This window comes from Lactuca virosa, chromosome 9 (genome assembly GCF_052849685.1).
Source record: "Lactuca virosa cultivar CGN04683 chromosome 9, Lactuca_virosa_CGN04683_v6, whole genome shotgun sequence".
Classification (NCBI taxonomy): Eukaryota; Viridiplantae; Streptophyta; class Magnoliopsida; order Asterales; family Asteraceae; genus Lactuca; species Lactuca virosa.
The window spans coordinates 9293020-9307770 of record NC_136434.1 but is presented as its reverse complement, the minus strand read 5'-3'; the positions used below and the strand labels follow the sequence as shown (position 1 = coordinate 9307770).

The following is a 14751-nucleotide window of genomic DNA, read 5'->3' as shown; positions in this document are numbered from 1 at the left end:
TTTTACCAGAAATAACAACATAAACAAAATTTGTGAAAAATAGATAACTAGGTAATCGTCATTTTACCCAGAGCAACTGTTGACCAACTCAGATCATCAAGGCTATATGATTGATCGATTAGGGATAATCGATCGGGAGCTTTGGCAACTGGTCCCTCATGTTTGTCATTTTGATGTTCGGTTGTTTGGTTTGCTCATAGATTTAGTTTATACCTACAAAATTAACAGAATTTTGGTTTAAACTTCATTTGGAGATGGTTTTCTGCTTCAACCAATCCCCAAAGATCAAAACTTTATGTTGATCTATACTTTACAATTAAATCGAACAAAATGGTTAAACCGGACACCTTTCTTTTCAGTATCCACGAAAAAAGTAAGTATACGGGATGTTCTTCACTTCTCCCTTTGGCCAACTTCCTCTTTCTCTCTACCTCTTTGTGGTCGGCGGCCTCTAGGGTGGTCAACCATGCAAAAAATTTGAAACCTAAAGGATTGTCGTGCCAAATTCTTAAAAGTTGGATTCAAATTACAAGTTTATATATACCATAGGGACCATTTCTGTAATCTGTTCAAACAATTATTTGATTTTTATTGTAAAAAAAAAAAAAAAAAAAAAAAAAAAGCAAAAGTCTTGAAAGAAATCCCTTCGAGTTCGAGGGCTCACATCCAAACACCACCTGTTAAGACGGACGTCACAAATCTGCGGCCCTCATAACCGGAGATATAATTTTGAAAATCGCACATTCTCACTCTTCACTAAATCCCAAAATTCATACGAATTTGAATCGAATTACCATAGTTCATCATCACCTTGGCGGAGGTTCTGTTAAAATGCAGCTTTTCCGCTACTCATCAATCTCAATGCTGTGAGTTTTCTCAGTATCTTCTACTTTAATTCTCTTTTATCTCCTTGAATTTCTTAGCATCTATTATTAATGCGTCTGAGTCACTTCAACTCTTCATTGTCATATTTGACGATTTATAGCTTATGCTAGAAGGTTTTAGTATTGATCGACAGTTCTGATATTGATTATCCTAGGTTTTCATAACTGATGTGGTATATTAATGATCTGTTTAAAGTTTTCATTTGAAAACATTCTATATTTCCATGCGCTAATCCATTTGTTACATGATAAGATTGTCCATTTTGCTAAAAGTGATTTCTTTGTCCAATATCAGATTGTCTGAGATCACGTTTTAATGTCTGCACAATATGGAAAGTGGACTCAAATTATGAAATGGAAGGAGTACGCTATGTTATTTATCAACATCATTGAACATTTTATGTTATTTTTTCTATATTTCACTGGTGGACTGGATGAAAGTATCTGTCTTGATCAAGTACCATCTATAATCAGGATTAGAATGTAATTTTCCTACATCTTTTATTAAAATTGTTGTTCGGGTTGCTGATTCTTCTTACTTTAAGCAGAGGGAGATCAAGAATTAAGTAGAATAATTTGGTTTCTGCAAGTTTTATGTCTGCACTCGTGGGTTGTACTTCATTCAGACATATCAACAGCCATGATTTCATTATCCTCTGCAACTCAACCTTCTTGCCTAACCTGTGGAACTATCAAAGTCTCCAAGTTGATTATTGCTGATAGTTGCAAATATGGTAGAAGAGTGGCACAAACACCAGGGAGAATCAATGTGGAACAAAACCTAGTGTTTGGAGAAGTTGCTAAGAAGATGATAAAAGATTCTTGCCACACCCGTAGAATAAGTGTATTGGCTGCTTCAACTTTTCCTGTTATTCAACCTGCCAACAAATTATCCACTTATTTGTTTAGAACAGAAAAGGGTGGCCATGTGAAGGTTATTACCGGGTTAAAAAACGACAAGCATAGGGTGAATCTTGAAGTTTCCTCTTTGCATGACAATGATGATGATGTGATCATGAGTTGGGGCATATTTAGATCTGATTCATCATCACTAATCCCTCTGGAGTCGAGTGATTCTGGAATCTTTGAAACCCCTTTTGTGAATAAATCCTTAAACAAGCTTTCCACTGAATTGGAATTTGATGCAAGTTTAGCTCCCTTCTATGTTTCATTCCTATTGAAGTCTCATTTTGGTGGTGAAAAGATCGAGATCAGAAGCCATAGAAGGACAAATTTCTGTTTCCCAGTAGGCATAAGATCAGGATCTCCTGCTCCACTTGGCCTTTCATATTCAGCTGATGGCAGCATCAACTTTGCCCTTTTCTCAAGAAACGCCGAAAGTGTAATCCTATGTTTATTTGACAACAGATCTAAAGAAAACCCCGCTTTAGAAATTGATCTGGATCCTTATGTGAATCGATCAGGTGACATCTGGCATGCATCAGTGGACAGTGACATGAACTTCGTGTCATACGGGTATCGAGTCAGAAACAGTGGTCAAGACAAGTCTTATGAGCATCAAGTCCTATTAGATCCATATGCTAAAGTCATAGGAGAGAAGTTTCTTGGTGAAATTTGTAAGCAACCTACTTTTGATTGGAGTGATGACATTCGCCCTTGTTTACCCATGGAGAAACTAATGGTTTATCGGTTAAATGTAATGGATTTCACAAAAGATCCATCTAGCAAATTGACAAACGAAGTTGAAGGGACGTTTTTGGGTGTTAGTGAGAAGTTAGATCACTTCAAGAATCTTGGTGTTAACGCCATCTTATTAGAGCCAATAGCTCCATACGATAAACAAGTTGGACCATATTTCCCATCTCATTTCTTTTCACCACAGAATCCGTTGACCATTCAGTCAATGAAGGAGATGGTAAAGAGATTACATGCAAACGGAATCGAGGTCTTAATGGAAGTTGTCCTCACCCATACTAGTCAAACCGCATCGTTGACCAAGATTGATAGACCTTCCTATTATCTTTCAACTAAAAATGAACTGAATTGTGCGCATCCTGTTGTTCAACAGCTGATTTTAGATAGTCTTAGAAATTGGGTGATTGAGTATCATATCGATGGGTTTTGTTTCATCAATGCTTCTTCAATGTTATGTGGATTTAATGGAGAAATTCTCTCTCGTCCACCTTTAATTGAAGCAACTTCTTTTGATCCTATACTTTCCAACACCAAACTTATAGCAGATTCTTTCAACCCATTTCAAAAATCCACAAAAGAAATCCAGTTTCCACATTGGAAAAGATGGGCGGAAATGAACACGGAATTTTTCAGGGATACCAGAAATTATCTAAGAGGCGAGACTCTCGTTAGTAATCTCGCAACACGGATATGTGGGAGCGGTGATATCTTCTTAAATGGTCGTGGGCCTGCCTTTTGTTTCAATTTCGTGTCAAGGAACCATGGGTTGACTCTTGTTGACTCGGTGAGTTTTAGTAACGCGAGTGAGTTAAGCTGGAACTGTGGGGAAGAAGGTGCTACGAAAAGGAAAAGTGTTCTTGAAACTAGATTGAAACAGATCCGTAATTATTTATTTATTTTATATATTTCTCTGGGTGTTCCTGTTTTGAATATGGGAGACGAATGCGGTCAATCGTCAGGGGGTTCGGTCAACCGAAGCGATCGAAAACCGTTCAATTGGAATGCATTACAAACCGGTTTCGCGATTCAAACGACGGAATTCATTTCGTTCTTGAGTGCGTTAAAAATCAGGCGAAGTGATCTTCTTCAGAGGTGGGAGTTTTTAAAGGTTGAAAATATCGATTGGTATGGGACCAATTTGTCCCCACCAAATTGGGAAGATCCAACTACCAAGTTTTTAGCGGTTAGTTTGAAGGTTGAGAAAGAAATAAACAGAGATGATGAAAGTGTGTTGGATGGTGACATGTTTGCCGCTTTCAATGGCGGAGATGAGGCGGTGACCGCTACTGTGCCGCCGCCTCCTGCTGACATGGCATGGGTTCGTTTGGTCGACACAAGTCTTCCGTTTCCAGGGTTCTTTTCCGTAACAGGTGATTCCATTCCTGAGACGATGACTGGAGCACCTGCATATGTAATGGCGTCTCACAGTTGTGTGTTGCTTGAAGCCAGGAGGAGGATAGACGGTTAACGGTAGATTCTTGTTTATTATTGTTGAGGTTTGTTTATTATAAATGTTAACAAAAGGATTACACTCTTATAATACCGATATCATATGTAAAGTAATATTTGCAAATAATGATGCCATCCATGAGGCACAAAAAAGTTCGATCACACACAAACATAATTCTTGCTTGTCTTGGCATGTAGTAAACTTTGTTTTGGTTTAAATATGGAACAAATAAAATGGTTGGGCGATTTTTTGTATATAAAGCAATGTAAATGTGAAAATTGGATACATCAGCTTCAAGCGGCTTTAACTTTTGACCTGAAGCAGGTGGAATACAAAATTTAGAACCAAATTTCAAGTTAATCCAACTCATACCCATCAACCTAACTTAGTGGCTGGCTCCTCTCTTATTCCTAATCAAAATTTCTCACATGATTAACTAACTAAAGAGCAGTGTTTCACAGCATATCTTAAAATAGATGAGATTTTGATGCCGTTGCTGTTGCTCTTTGAGGTGAGACGGGAAAGGTCTACACGGTTTTGAGTGTATGTTTGGTGGACTTTCTATGAGCCCTTACCCTAGAGTAGAGTTGTAAAAAACATATAATAAAGTTAACTCTGTTTCTAATACACAATTTAACAATCAAAACTGTTTCATTAACATGAATGATACTTGTTTTGCCAGAAAGGACATGTAACAAACTTAACGTCATGACCAGTCCACAAACATCTGGGCAAAAGGAACCCAGACTTTCCTGTGTGCAGTGTTGTGCTGTGTTCAGTCTCGGACTATATAGTTACCAACGGCCCTTTTAGCGTAAGGGAGTTTGTTTTATATGTACACAAACAAACAAACTAGCCCAGCCCTGCCCTGCCCTACCTCCTGATTAAACTGAAGACCTAACTATCATTTCAGCAGCTGCACCCATTGCATTCACTCCAGAAATCCCAAGCAATGCCAAAGCAAGCTCATCCTCATCCCACTTCCTTAATCCCTTACTTAGCCTCTTCAAAACCTCCACATCCACCTCACCTACCCACTTGGGTGCACACAACACCATCAAGCTCACAAAACCAGACACATACGCCCTCCATGTCGCTTTATTACACCCAAGTGAAATCTTTCCATCAAGTGCACTCGCCATAAACTCCAAATGTCCCCCAAGAATAACTGCCCGTTTTTTAGATGCGGAACATGTGGAGTCAACGCCCCACGCAAACGCCCCCGAAAGCACCGCAAAGTATGCTAACGCATACCCCATCAGCATTCCGGTCATCCCGCCCGAGTCGCCTTTACTCGGGTCAGATTTGTGGCCCGATATGAACCACGAAGGTAACGTTTCTTTGATTAAAGATTGTACCAAATTTAACCGGCCCGTGATCCAGACAAGCGAGGCCCCGAGTGAGGCTGCTAGCTTGATACGGGTCATGGCTGAATATAAAGAAACCTCTCCGTATCTCATCACCATCCCGTTTTTGGGTTTCCTCAGTTTTTCAATCGGTACTTCCAATGATACAATATCTCTGACTGTATGCATTAATAAAGACACGATTTCTTCTGTCATAAACATGATGTCTCTAACGCTACGGTGGACTCGCAAGTAGAGGATTCCCGGGGCCACTGCAGAGATCCCGCCAGAACAGTGGGACCCGAAGCCATGGCCGAGAAGACTACCGGCACCACCGGCGGAGACGACACCACCACAGGAGATAGGTAGGCCGATGGCTGATGAGAAGCAAACTCTAAGAAGCTGGACAACGGCGTCACTGCTGTGATGGAATACTGTCCGGGATGCGGAGAAAACCAGATAGTCGGTCCAACGTTTGGCCTTTGAAACCCAAAGAGCGGAGATGATGGCCATGCATGGCCACGGGCAGCTTGCCCCGAGGGTGTTTAAGGCTGGGGCAGCTAGGTTTAGGACAGGTTCAGAGACTTTATCCACTTTATAGGTTATTGTCAGGCTCACTAGGGCAGCCATAGGTAAAGGAAGTGTTGGAGTAGTCCCCCCTGCAATGCAATGCAAGAAACACAGATTTTAAACAAACTGAAAATCTCCAATTTGGAGAAAGGGCCATATCCATTTATTACCTGCAGAAAGACTTGGAACGTCGACACCAGTGGCGGACAATATTTTGTTCATGTTTTTCTCGACCATGGCTAAGCTCGTGGCAGGACTTGGCCAGTCAGTCCCGTTCATGGCTGCAGGCTTCCATAGACCCCGTGTTGTTTCTGCTGAAAGGTAACTTACTATAGTTGCCATGGATGCAGGAAGGAAGTCAGCAAGATCTTTCAGCCCTGAAACATAAATACATATGTTCACAAAACAAAAAACACAAGTTGCTAATTTCATTCCAGAAATTTTAACAAGAAAGAGCAATGCTTCAAAAAGAAAAGAATGCTAAACTTTTTCATGTATAAAAAAATAACATGTTGACTAGAATTGATGTAAGCAATTTTTATCGACACTTTTACAAGTAACAAACCAATCACTTCTTTTCCTTTCCTGGTAAAACAAACATTCCACACATATTAAACTAGTGTTTCTAACTCTAACTCGCTTGTCATCATTTTTAAAAGAAACTCACAGGATGTGTTGAATCATGTAGAAGAACATTTATACTGTAAAAAATTGTGCTATTCACTTTTCTTGTGGGTATATCATATTTTAAGTGGCCTAAAGAAGCTAAGGGGTTGTTTCTTTTTTCACTTAAACCGGAAAAAACGACTTAATAGAGGAAGTCAGGAAAATGAGGCTTTTCCCATTCGTCCCTATCCTTTTACAAAATTGTCATAAATTTTTTCCTTCTATTGATGGGGAAAGCCTCCTTTTCTTCACTTTCTCTATTAAGTCATCTTTTCTACATTAAGTCAAAAGAAACACCTATATGGCTATATATAGCTTACTGGATATAACTTTTCCCCATCCATTAAATCAAAAAGAAACAGCACCCAAGTCTAATAACTCATACAGCACTAGCATGTGGGAGGATATAATATGTATAATAATTTATCATGAGTAATTCAACATGGCAAATCTTAAACAATAAAAGAAATGCAACTTGAAGGCTTTACAAGACTTGGATAGGATAAGTTAGAAACACTAACCTGTAGTGAGTTCACGGGGAGACAATCTTCCATGAGCACAGGCTGTCAAAGCAGCATCAAGCACAAAAGGAACAGCTTCCAGAATATCCCAAGCAGGAAGCTTAAGACGAAGAGTGCAATCCTCAGGTATGGATCCAGATGAACTACTGCTCCCAGATGTTGAAGTACACTGACCACCTCTATTCATTTTTCTAAACATCATATTCAAAAGGGCATCAAAAATTTGGTACACGGAAGTTCCAGGTTTAAGATCCGAGAGAGTTGAAGCAATACACGCTTGATGCTGTTTGTACCAAAATGCCAGTTTTGGAAAAGAATCCAAAAAAATCGGCTCTAAAGATGACAGATTACTCCTCCCAAAAATCCCCCTTCTGTTTTTTGGATCTAGTGAATTGACACATGATGCTAACTGGGAATTGCGTGCCAGCAAGAGGAACTCTGGTGTTAGCTGGGATCCTACAGGGGTTACATCCCCCATCACGTGTTCAAGAGGTGGTTGATGAAACCTCCATAGCTTTAGCAGAAGAGTGAATGCGTTTGAGAATACAGCAAGGGGACATAAATGTTCCCCAGTTGGAAGTGTCCAAGAAACTGTAGGCGAACATGATCCAAAAACCTCACATATGGGCATCAACACACCAGCAAGATGTGGGGCCTGGAAAAATAAAATATCAACATCAGCTTACAGGGAATAAGTGAATAAAAACACACTTTACTCTCGTTATCATTATGGGTAATGCAGTTTATTTTCTACCCATTTTAGCAATTTATATACCTATATATTTTTACCCATAATAGCAACATGTGTACATTACTTTACAAATATGGTCAATGTATTTTATTGGTTACATATTGATGCTATCATTGAAGAAATAAGTTATTATGGGTAAAAAATAAATTACAGTTTACACGATTCAAGGATGCTATATTATTGGTAAAAATAAATGTAAACATTGCCTATATTGGTAAAAAGAGTAAAGCATGTTGCCATTACCTGCTTAATGATACATCGGAATCAAGTGCACAAACCAAAGTTTACTTACCAAGCCATGTAAAGAAATAATCTGAACACAATCAATAGATGATATCCCAACAAGAAGAACATTTAGCATGGGAGCATAAACTATCAAATGGCTCTCGCTCCCAGAATAATCCACAGGAACTGGAGGTGCCAATAGCTTAATGATGAAAGACCCAATATGTTCCTGTAAATGTCACCCATGAAGACTTTAGAATTGTAAGAGTGGAATAAACCAAAAATATACATGAATTGAGTAAAAATCACCTGTATATTCCAACCGCGAGTCAGCGATGCTCCGCATAGGACAGTTGCAGCAGAAATCTTCTCCTCATCTGAACCGTTGATTGCAATTCCGTATATTTTCTCGATCTCTGCTAAGCTTCCATTAAAATCCAAGATCTCAAATTCAGTTCCCAAACCAGGGTTTAAAATATGAAAATCAAAAATTAAAACATTGTTGTTTGTTGGTGGGCATGGAGTTTAAAATATAAAATCAAGACATTGAAAACCACAAGGACAAGCATACCTTGAAGCTGGAATCGATACCAAAGTATGCATCATTTGAGTAGTCAAAGGAGACCCCTTCATCAATGATGACCAGCCAGGCATCTGGCCAGAAACAGCGCGAGGTATTTGGTTGCTGTGTCCCTTCACATAGCCAGGCCACAAATATGCTGATGTGTCCAAAAGATTCCTTGCAATACATGCCTCAACAATCAGATGTCTCAAATTTCCAGCTGCAAACAAGAAAGTAGATTCTAACAATAAGCTTTACTGAGGCAGATACCTTGAGTAAAAAAGATGGAAAATATTTTAATTTCACACCACAATTGACTGGCATGTCATTGAAGCTCACACCATCAAGGTAACCACTTCCAACTGGTATGCCCGAGAAAAACATAATAGCTTTCGCAGCTGCTTGATTTGCTATGGAGGTCACGGATGGTGGTGGGGTCAGTAAGCCTTCCAAATCACCCAATTGTTGTAGACTAGAAACAAGGCTCTTGCGACAATTTCCAAGAATTTGTGTTTCGCTCCCTTGATGTGCATGTTTATCATCATCTTCTTGAAGCAAAGCATTCTCCTCTTCTTCAATAATATTAACAACTGCAAGAGTTGTCGTACATAATAGCAGGCATAAACATGTATCAAGGCGAGGTACTGGACCCTCAACAGCTTCCCCTTCCTAAGAAACCAATAAAAAAAAAATCAAACGGAATAAAGGGTATACATGTAAATCAATACAACACTGCAGAGTGTCATACGACAGGGTATAAAATGTGTATGAAAAATACACGACAGGCTAAATTTGACTGGGTCATACATGCCATGGTTCATACTTTTTATAGTATTCTAATTGAGGGTATACATGTAAATCAACGAACTTTACAGCAATACCGCATACTGCCATGTGGCATAAAAATTGGACTATATAAAGAAAGAATACACTACAGGCCAAATTAGACTGGGATATACATGCAACGGTTCATATAAGGGCAGACCCACCCCTGAATTTTTTTTGTAAAATATATATATACAAGGAAGTGAAAGGTTTATGTATATCATTTTAAGCCTATCAGAGATTAAGAACTACTAATGTGGAAAGTGTTGCAGGATTTTACCCTTTGAACAAGTCGCAAAGCTGCAATCCATAAGCCAAGGAAAGTGTCCTGCCAGGAGGCCTGAGTAATTGCCTGATGAGCTTTCAGCAGATCTACAACACAAAACCATTCAATCAAATGGCCTTAAAAATGATGTTTCTTGATGTGAAACTTATAACTCAGCACCTCCACAAAATAAATAAATAAATAAATAAAAATTGTACCAGTGAGAGTTTCAGATGCACTGGTGGCAGCCACTACATAACCATCCATAGTGTCTTCAAGGAACAAATCAATTGGAAGCCAAATAGCTGAACGGCTAGCCCCATGACTTTGGCCTGCAGATGATATAAGTGATCCACAAGCAGCTATTGCATGAAACTGTTGCAGAGATATTGTTTTGCCTTTGCATTCCCTGGACAGTTGTACAGGGTTATCAGATGTCAACTGCAAAAGAGCCTCAGGAGTTATATCTTTTGAATTTCTCACAGCTGTTGAGTTTGCTACGAGCAGCCTCAAATGATGAATGAAAGACATCCAATGTGCAGACCTAAAAGTATGAATTATCAAAAAAGGATTAGAAATTAAAATCAATAAAATACCGTAACAGATTTTAGGTCTTGTTTCTTACATATTCTGGCGTGCCAGGTTCAAAATTCTGGAAGTTGCTTTATTACGAAAAAGTTGTACGATAATCTCAATGGCCATTGTGGTGTTCATTTTGTACAGTCCCTGGTGAGAGTGAGAATCAGTTTTCTTTTCTCCAAAATCATCGATTTCCATCTCGAGTGATTTGATAGGCCATATAGACTTCTTATCAGGTACAAGTCCCAGCAAGTTTTCATCATCCAGTGACGCATCAAGTAACTGCCACACTACTGAAAATATAAATTCAACCAAGATAATCCCAGGTTCGCTTGACTCGAGACCAAATATCTGGTAGAGGTGAAGAGCATCATTTATAGATTCCATGATCCTGCAATTTCATGTTATCAATGTCATTCTTGCTACGTTCAACCACTCCCAATCAATGGTAGGCATTTTTCCTATTTAAAACATGCTAATAAGTATAATTTCAAGAGACATAGATATCAAAAGGATAACTACCTCACAATTCAGTTACAAAGAGATACAAGGGCACTACAATGGATCAAAACCATATTAAATGACAAGAAAGAGCACACGTACTCTAAAAGCAGGGATTCTTATAAACCAAAAGAGGAAAAGAAACTTACTTGTGATAGTTTGGACCATTAATTTCCGAAGCTAATGGAAAAATGTGCCTTTTAAGGAGCTCCAAATAAAGCCTGTAGGCAGCAGGGTGGCTTCTTCGGCTTGGGATTACTCTATGATAACCAATAACCACTTAATTCAAACAATAATATATTCTGACAAAAAATAAATTCTACAAGAACATCCTACCACAAGTTGCACCTAGCTGTTCACACCAAGCTTGATGGAAAAGCATACTTTGTGTGAGTGTTTGGATGTGCATTTTGAAAGTGATTATCTGATTATTGCAGCTTCAAGCAACAATAACCAGTTTGTAGTGTTTGGGGGACCAACTTTTGCTTATGATCATCTTATTATTTAGAGGTCAAATAATCCAATTCACAGTAACTGCAACAAAAATGATCATGAAATGATAGAGAAATTTTACTTACATACTTTTAGTAGTTTAGTTTACACTTGTTTCAATGTACTATACTACTATTCCATATAACCAATATTAAAAAATCACTTTCAATATGCACATCATAAGCAGCCAAAACATCAGTAACATGTTCATAGTAGCACTACAGCGTTTATTCGTTCTTGTAAAAGAATTAAAATTAAATCTCAAGCAGTCTGATTTTTCCACTATGCTAATCCTCCAGGAATAAAGAAAACATGGACTATTATGCTCTAAATGTTATGTAACTAAGACGATATTATAATCTAAGAGTAGGAAAATTGACTGAATCAATCGGCATGAATGAAACCTGTTGGAAAGATGCGCGAGAACGAGCATTGGCGGAACGATTCTAATGGAGAGCGCTTTCTCAAGAAACTTCCAAGCAATTGGAACGTTATTGGACCAACAGATGTGAGAAACGAGTAATTCAGCGACCTTAGTTGAAGGCATGGATACTCCTGCAGACAAGAGCGAAGAAGAGAGCTCAACCGCCCACATCAACGGGTCAGCGCCCTTACTTTGAGCAGATTTTGTCATTTCCAACACTCCATCCCACAAACTCGTGCTCGCCGGTACTGTCACCGCCATAGACTACTCAGTACTAACCCTAGGGTTTTTTTCTCGCTTTTCAGAAAACCTAAGGGGGGATTTTCTTCGATTATTACACAGAGTCAACTGAACGAAGAATGTCACAGGAATGTGACCGCTTACATTGATGAGGGCAAGAAGAAAATGGGTGATTGGGTGATGTCCGCCTTGAGTCAGTGACGGTGGCGGGCGGGCAAACATATCGAGGTAATTATAGGAGAAGATGATATTTAATTATTTACGACTTACGGCTGCGATTACGTGTACCATTTTTTCTTGTTCATATGAATTGCATATCTCCCTCTTATTTTTCAAGACAAAATTGCAAATTTGATAATTTTGTCAAATCCAAAATATTTTGAAGTTGCATCCAAAAGGTTTTGATGACTTTGGTCCAATTTGTTTTAAATTTTTTTGAAATAATGAGTTTGTCAGTTGTATTTTATTTTCTATTTCTTTTATTTAACTATTTTCAAATTTAAAAAAAATAATCACCTCACTAGTCACTCCCTACCTATTACTATCTCACCCACCACTTTTCACTTCATCTCTCTCTACTGGAAACACCATCGGAATCCACCACCGCCACCGGTCACCACCATTAACACCGTTCAAACAAAAAAAATCAGATTTGAAAAACAAAACACTCATTTTTTCAGATCTGCAATCTTAAACATGACTATCAATTTTTCTGCAACTCAAAAACAACATATTTCACAAACCCTAGAATCATTTCGTTTTTCCAAACATACACAAGAACAACTCCAAACAACAAAATTTGAGATCTGCAAACAAAAAAATAGAAAACCTCTGGAAAACGATAAAGAAAAGCAAATCAATTTTCCATATCTGTCTTAGACCCACAAACAGCTTCATATCTCTGCCGCCATGTCTCTCTGATTTTCCAGATCTGTCTTAGACTCACCCTCGAAACACCAAAACCCTAGAAACATCAACATCATTGTTGTTAGATTTTTCAAATCTAGAGGTTGTCGCCACTGTGAAGATCTTCGAAGCAAGGGTTTCAGAACCCACCATGTGACATCCCTAATTTTACGGCCCGAAAAAAAAAACTTTTTATTTATGTCTATTTGTGACATCCCCAATTTTCAGGGTCTGAAAAAGACATTTTTATTTATGCTTATTTTAAATCAGAGTGATCTTTTTAAATGCGGAATTGGTCTCATAAAAAGTATTTCCGAATAAAATATTTTTCATTGATTATTAAAACATAGAATGTCATAAATGATACAAAACATAAGCATAAACATTACTAGCCTTACATTAACTTATTGTACTAAAGACCTAAACTCCTCGAATCTCTCATTGTCCGTACGAGCTCCGTTTTTGAAGTTTTTTATATCCACATGTAGCTATCGACGAGATCTACAACTTTCGTTTAGACTCCGTCAGCTAATTTTGACTTTATTTTTAAAGTTATATTTTTAACAGACTTAGACTGTTAAAGTTCGTTAAAAATTCATAACTTTTTCATACGATATCCGTTCTCAACTGTCTTTATATCGACGGATAGGTATTGACGAGATCTTTAACTCCCGTTTAGATTGTTTTTTCCTAACAATCAACCGATTTCAATTTCGGTTTCTGAGTCGTATACTGCTACACTGAAACTTCGAAAAATCATAGCTTCCTCATATGAAGTCAGATTTGTGCGTTCCCCATATGCATGCTCTTGGTTTTACAATTCCTACAACATTTGCTTAGATTATCTATCCTAAATAATTTTCTATTGAAAACATCTAATTATCGATGTGACAAACAATTGTCATATTATTCTTTAATCGTTCAGCCCTATCTTACGGGTGTTACATTATTTAATTAAGAGTATCCTTTAAAAGAATACATTATTGCAGAACTTGTCCCAAAAGCATTATTCTAATGTACAATAATATCAATATCAAAGCATTTATGCATAAACTTTTTCATTAATATTTAAAACTTTGGGATGTCATAACTGGTACAGAAAACATAAGCATAAACTTAGTCATTACAGGCCTTGCAACAGTTTATTTTACTAATGGCCTAAAACTCCTTAAATCTCTCGGCGGATTCAACACTACAATCTTTGAACCTTCGTACCGCTACCTGTGATATAAAGAAACCAAGTGAGTTAGGCTTGGGAGCCTGGTGAGAACATAGGGTTTTCAACCCACAAAAATATAATTATATTGTTTTAAAATACATATCTCACAACAAACAAGAAACCTGATTTCCCATTTCCATTATTCTCACTCTCTGATCCTAAAATGATGATCTCGAGGGACCTGTCATAGAGGATCATTGTAAGCAACGAGCAAAAAATACTACTTCAGTGATTCCATAGCAATATATGTCAATAAGGCAACCATGGGGGATAGAGTACCCAAATATACATTCTTTCCTTCTCCCTGAAAATCATAATCACTAACACCTACAGGTGGTGAGTCTGCTAGTGTTCCACAAGACTGTCTAGAATAGTCAGTGATTGATATCTATACTCTGCTATATGACTAATCCCTAGTAGTACAATTGTACAATGTTGGTTACGGCCTCACACCATATTTTATTATTCACATATGTTTACTACCCAAAGTAATTTAAGTAAAATAAATATATGGTTTAATCAAGTAAAATCATATCATGTTGCTTTTTCTAACACATATATTTTAAACACTAGAATAAGAGCACACATAACATTTAAGCATTTAGAATACTTGTATCTATGTGTAAGTTGAAAGTAACTATGCACTCACTTGTTAAAATTGGATGACTT

At 37.8% G+C, this 14751-nt stretch overlaps 2 protein-coding genes across 4 annotated transcripts; one reads left to right on the top strand and one right to left on the bottom strand.

The window, feature by feature from the left end:
* The first annotated feature begins 633 nt into the window (after nucleotides 1-633).
* On the top strand, nucleotides 634-4235 carry DBE1 (debranching enzyme 1). Of its 2 annotated transcripts, XM_079070694.1 has the most exons (3): nucleotides 634-866; nucleotides 1180-1367; nucleotides 1433-4235. In XM_079070694.1, the coding sequence occupies exon 3, from the start codon at nucleotides 1525-1527 to the stop codon at nucleotides 4006-4008; it is 2484 nt and encodes an 827-aa protein (XP_078926820.1). In that variant the 5' UTR covers nucleotides 634-866; nucleotides 1180-1367; nucleotides 1433-1524; the 3' UTR covers nucleotides 4009-4235. The 2 variants fall into 2 exon arrangements, with proteins under 2 accessions (XP_078926820.1, XP_078926819.1); XM_079070693.1 differs by lacking the exon at nucleotides 1180-1367.
* Nucleotides 4236-4622: 387 nt separating this feature from the next.
* Nucleotides 4623-12180, bottom strand: LOC145136569 (mediator of RNA polymerase II transcription subunit 33A-like). Of its 2 annotated transcripts, none has more exons than XM_079070691.1 (12): nucleotides 11698-12180; nucleotides 10951-11061; nucleotides 10347-10691; nucleotides 9940-10265; nucleotides 9737-9828; nucleotides 8940-9300; nucleotides 8641-8851; nucleotides 8379-8493; nucleotides 8137-8298; nucleotides 7094-7748; nucleotides 6077-6283; nucleotides 4623-5995 (listed from the first exon to the last, which is right to left on the bottom strand). In XM_079070691.1, exons 1-12 carry the CDS (start codon nucleotides 11976-11978, stop codon nucleotides 4875-4877), a joined length of 3987 nt encoding a protein of 1328 aa, XP_078926817.1. In that variant the 5' UTR covers nucleotides 11979-12180; the 3' UTR covers nucleotides 4623-4874. The 2 variants fall into 2 exon arrangements, with proteins under 2 accessions (XP_078926817.1, XP_078926818.1); XM_079070692.1 differs by having other exon boundaries at nucleotides 8943-9300.
* Between the last annotated feature and the right edge of the window lie 2571 nt (nucleotides 12181-14751).

What these genes read in the sequence shown, in the direction of transcription:
- LOC145136569 (XM_079070691.1), bottom strand. Translation starts at nt 11,978, where the DNA reads ATGGCGGTGACAGTACCGGCGAGCACGAGTTTGTGGGATGGAGTGTTG. An exon ending in CTTTGCGACTTGTTCAAAGG is followed by an intron (nt 9,301 to 9,736) that starts GTAAAATCCTGC and finishes TTGGTTTCTTAG; the next exon opens with GAAGGGGAAGCTGTTGAGGG. An exon ending in CGTTCCAAGTCTTTCTGCAG is followed by an intron (nt 5,996 to 6,076) that starts GTAATAAATGGA and finishes ATTGCATTGCAG; the next exon opens with GGGGGACTACTCCAACACTT.
- DBE1 (XM_079070693.1), top strand. Translation starts at nt 1,525, where the DNA reads ATGATTTCATTATCCTCTGCAACTCAACCTTCTTGCCTAACCTGTGGA.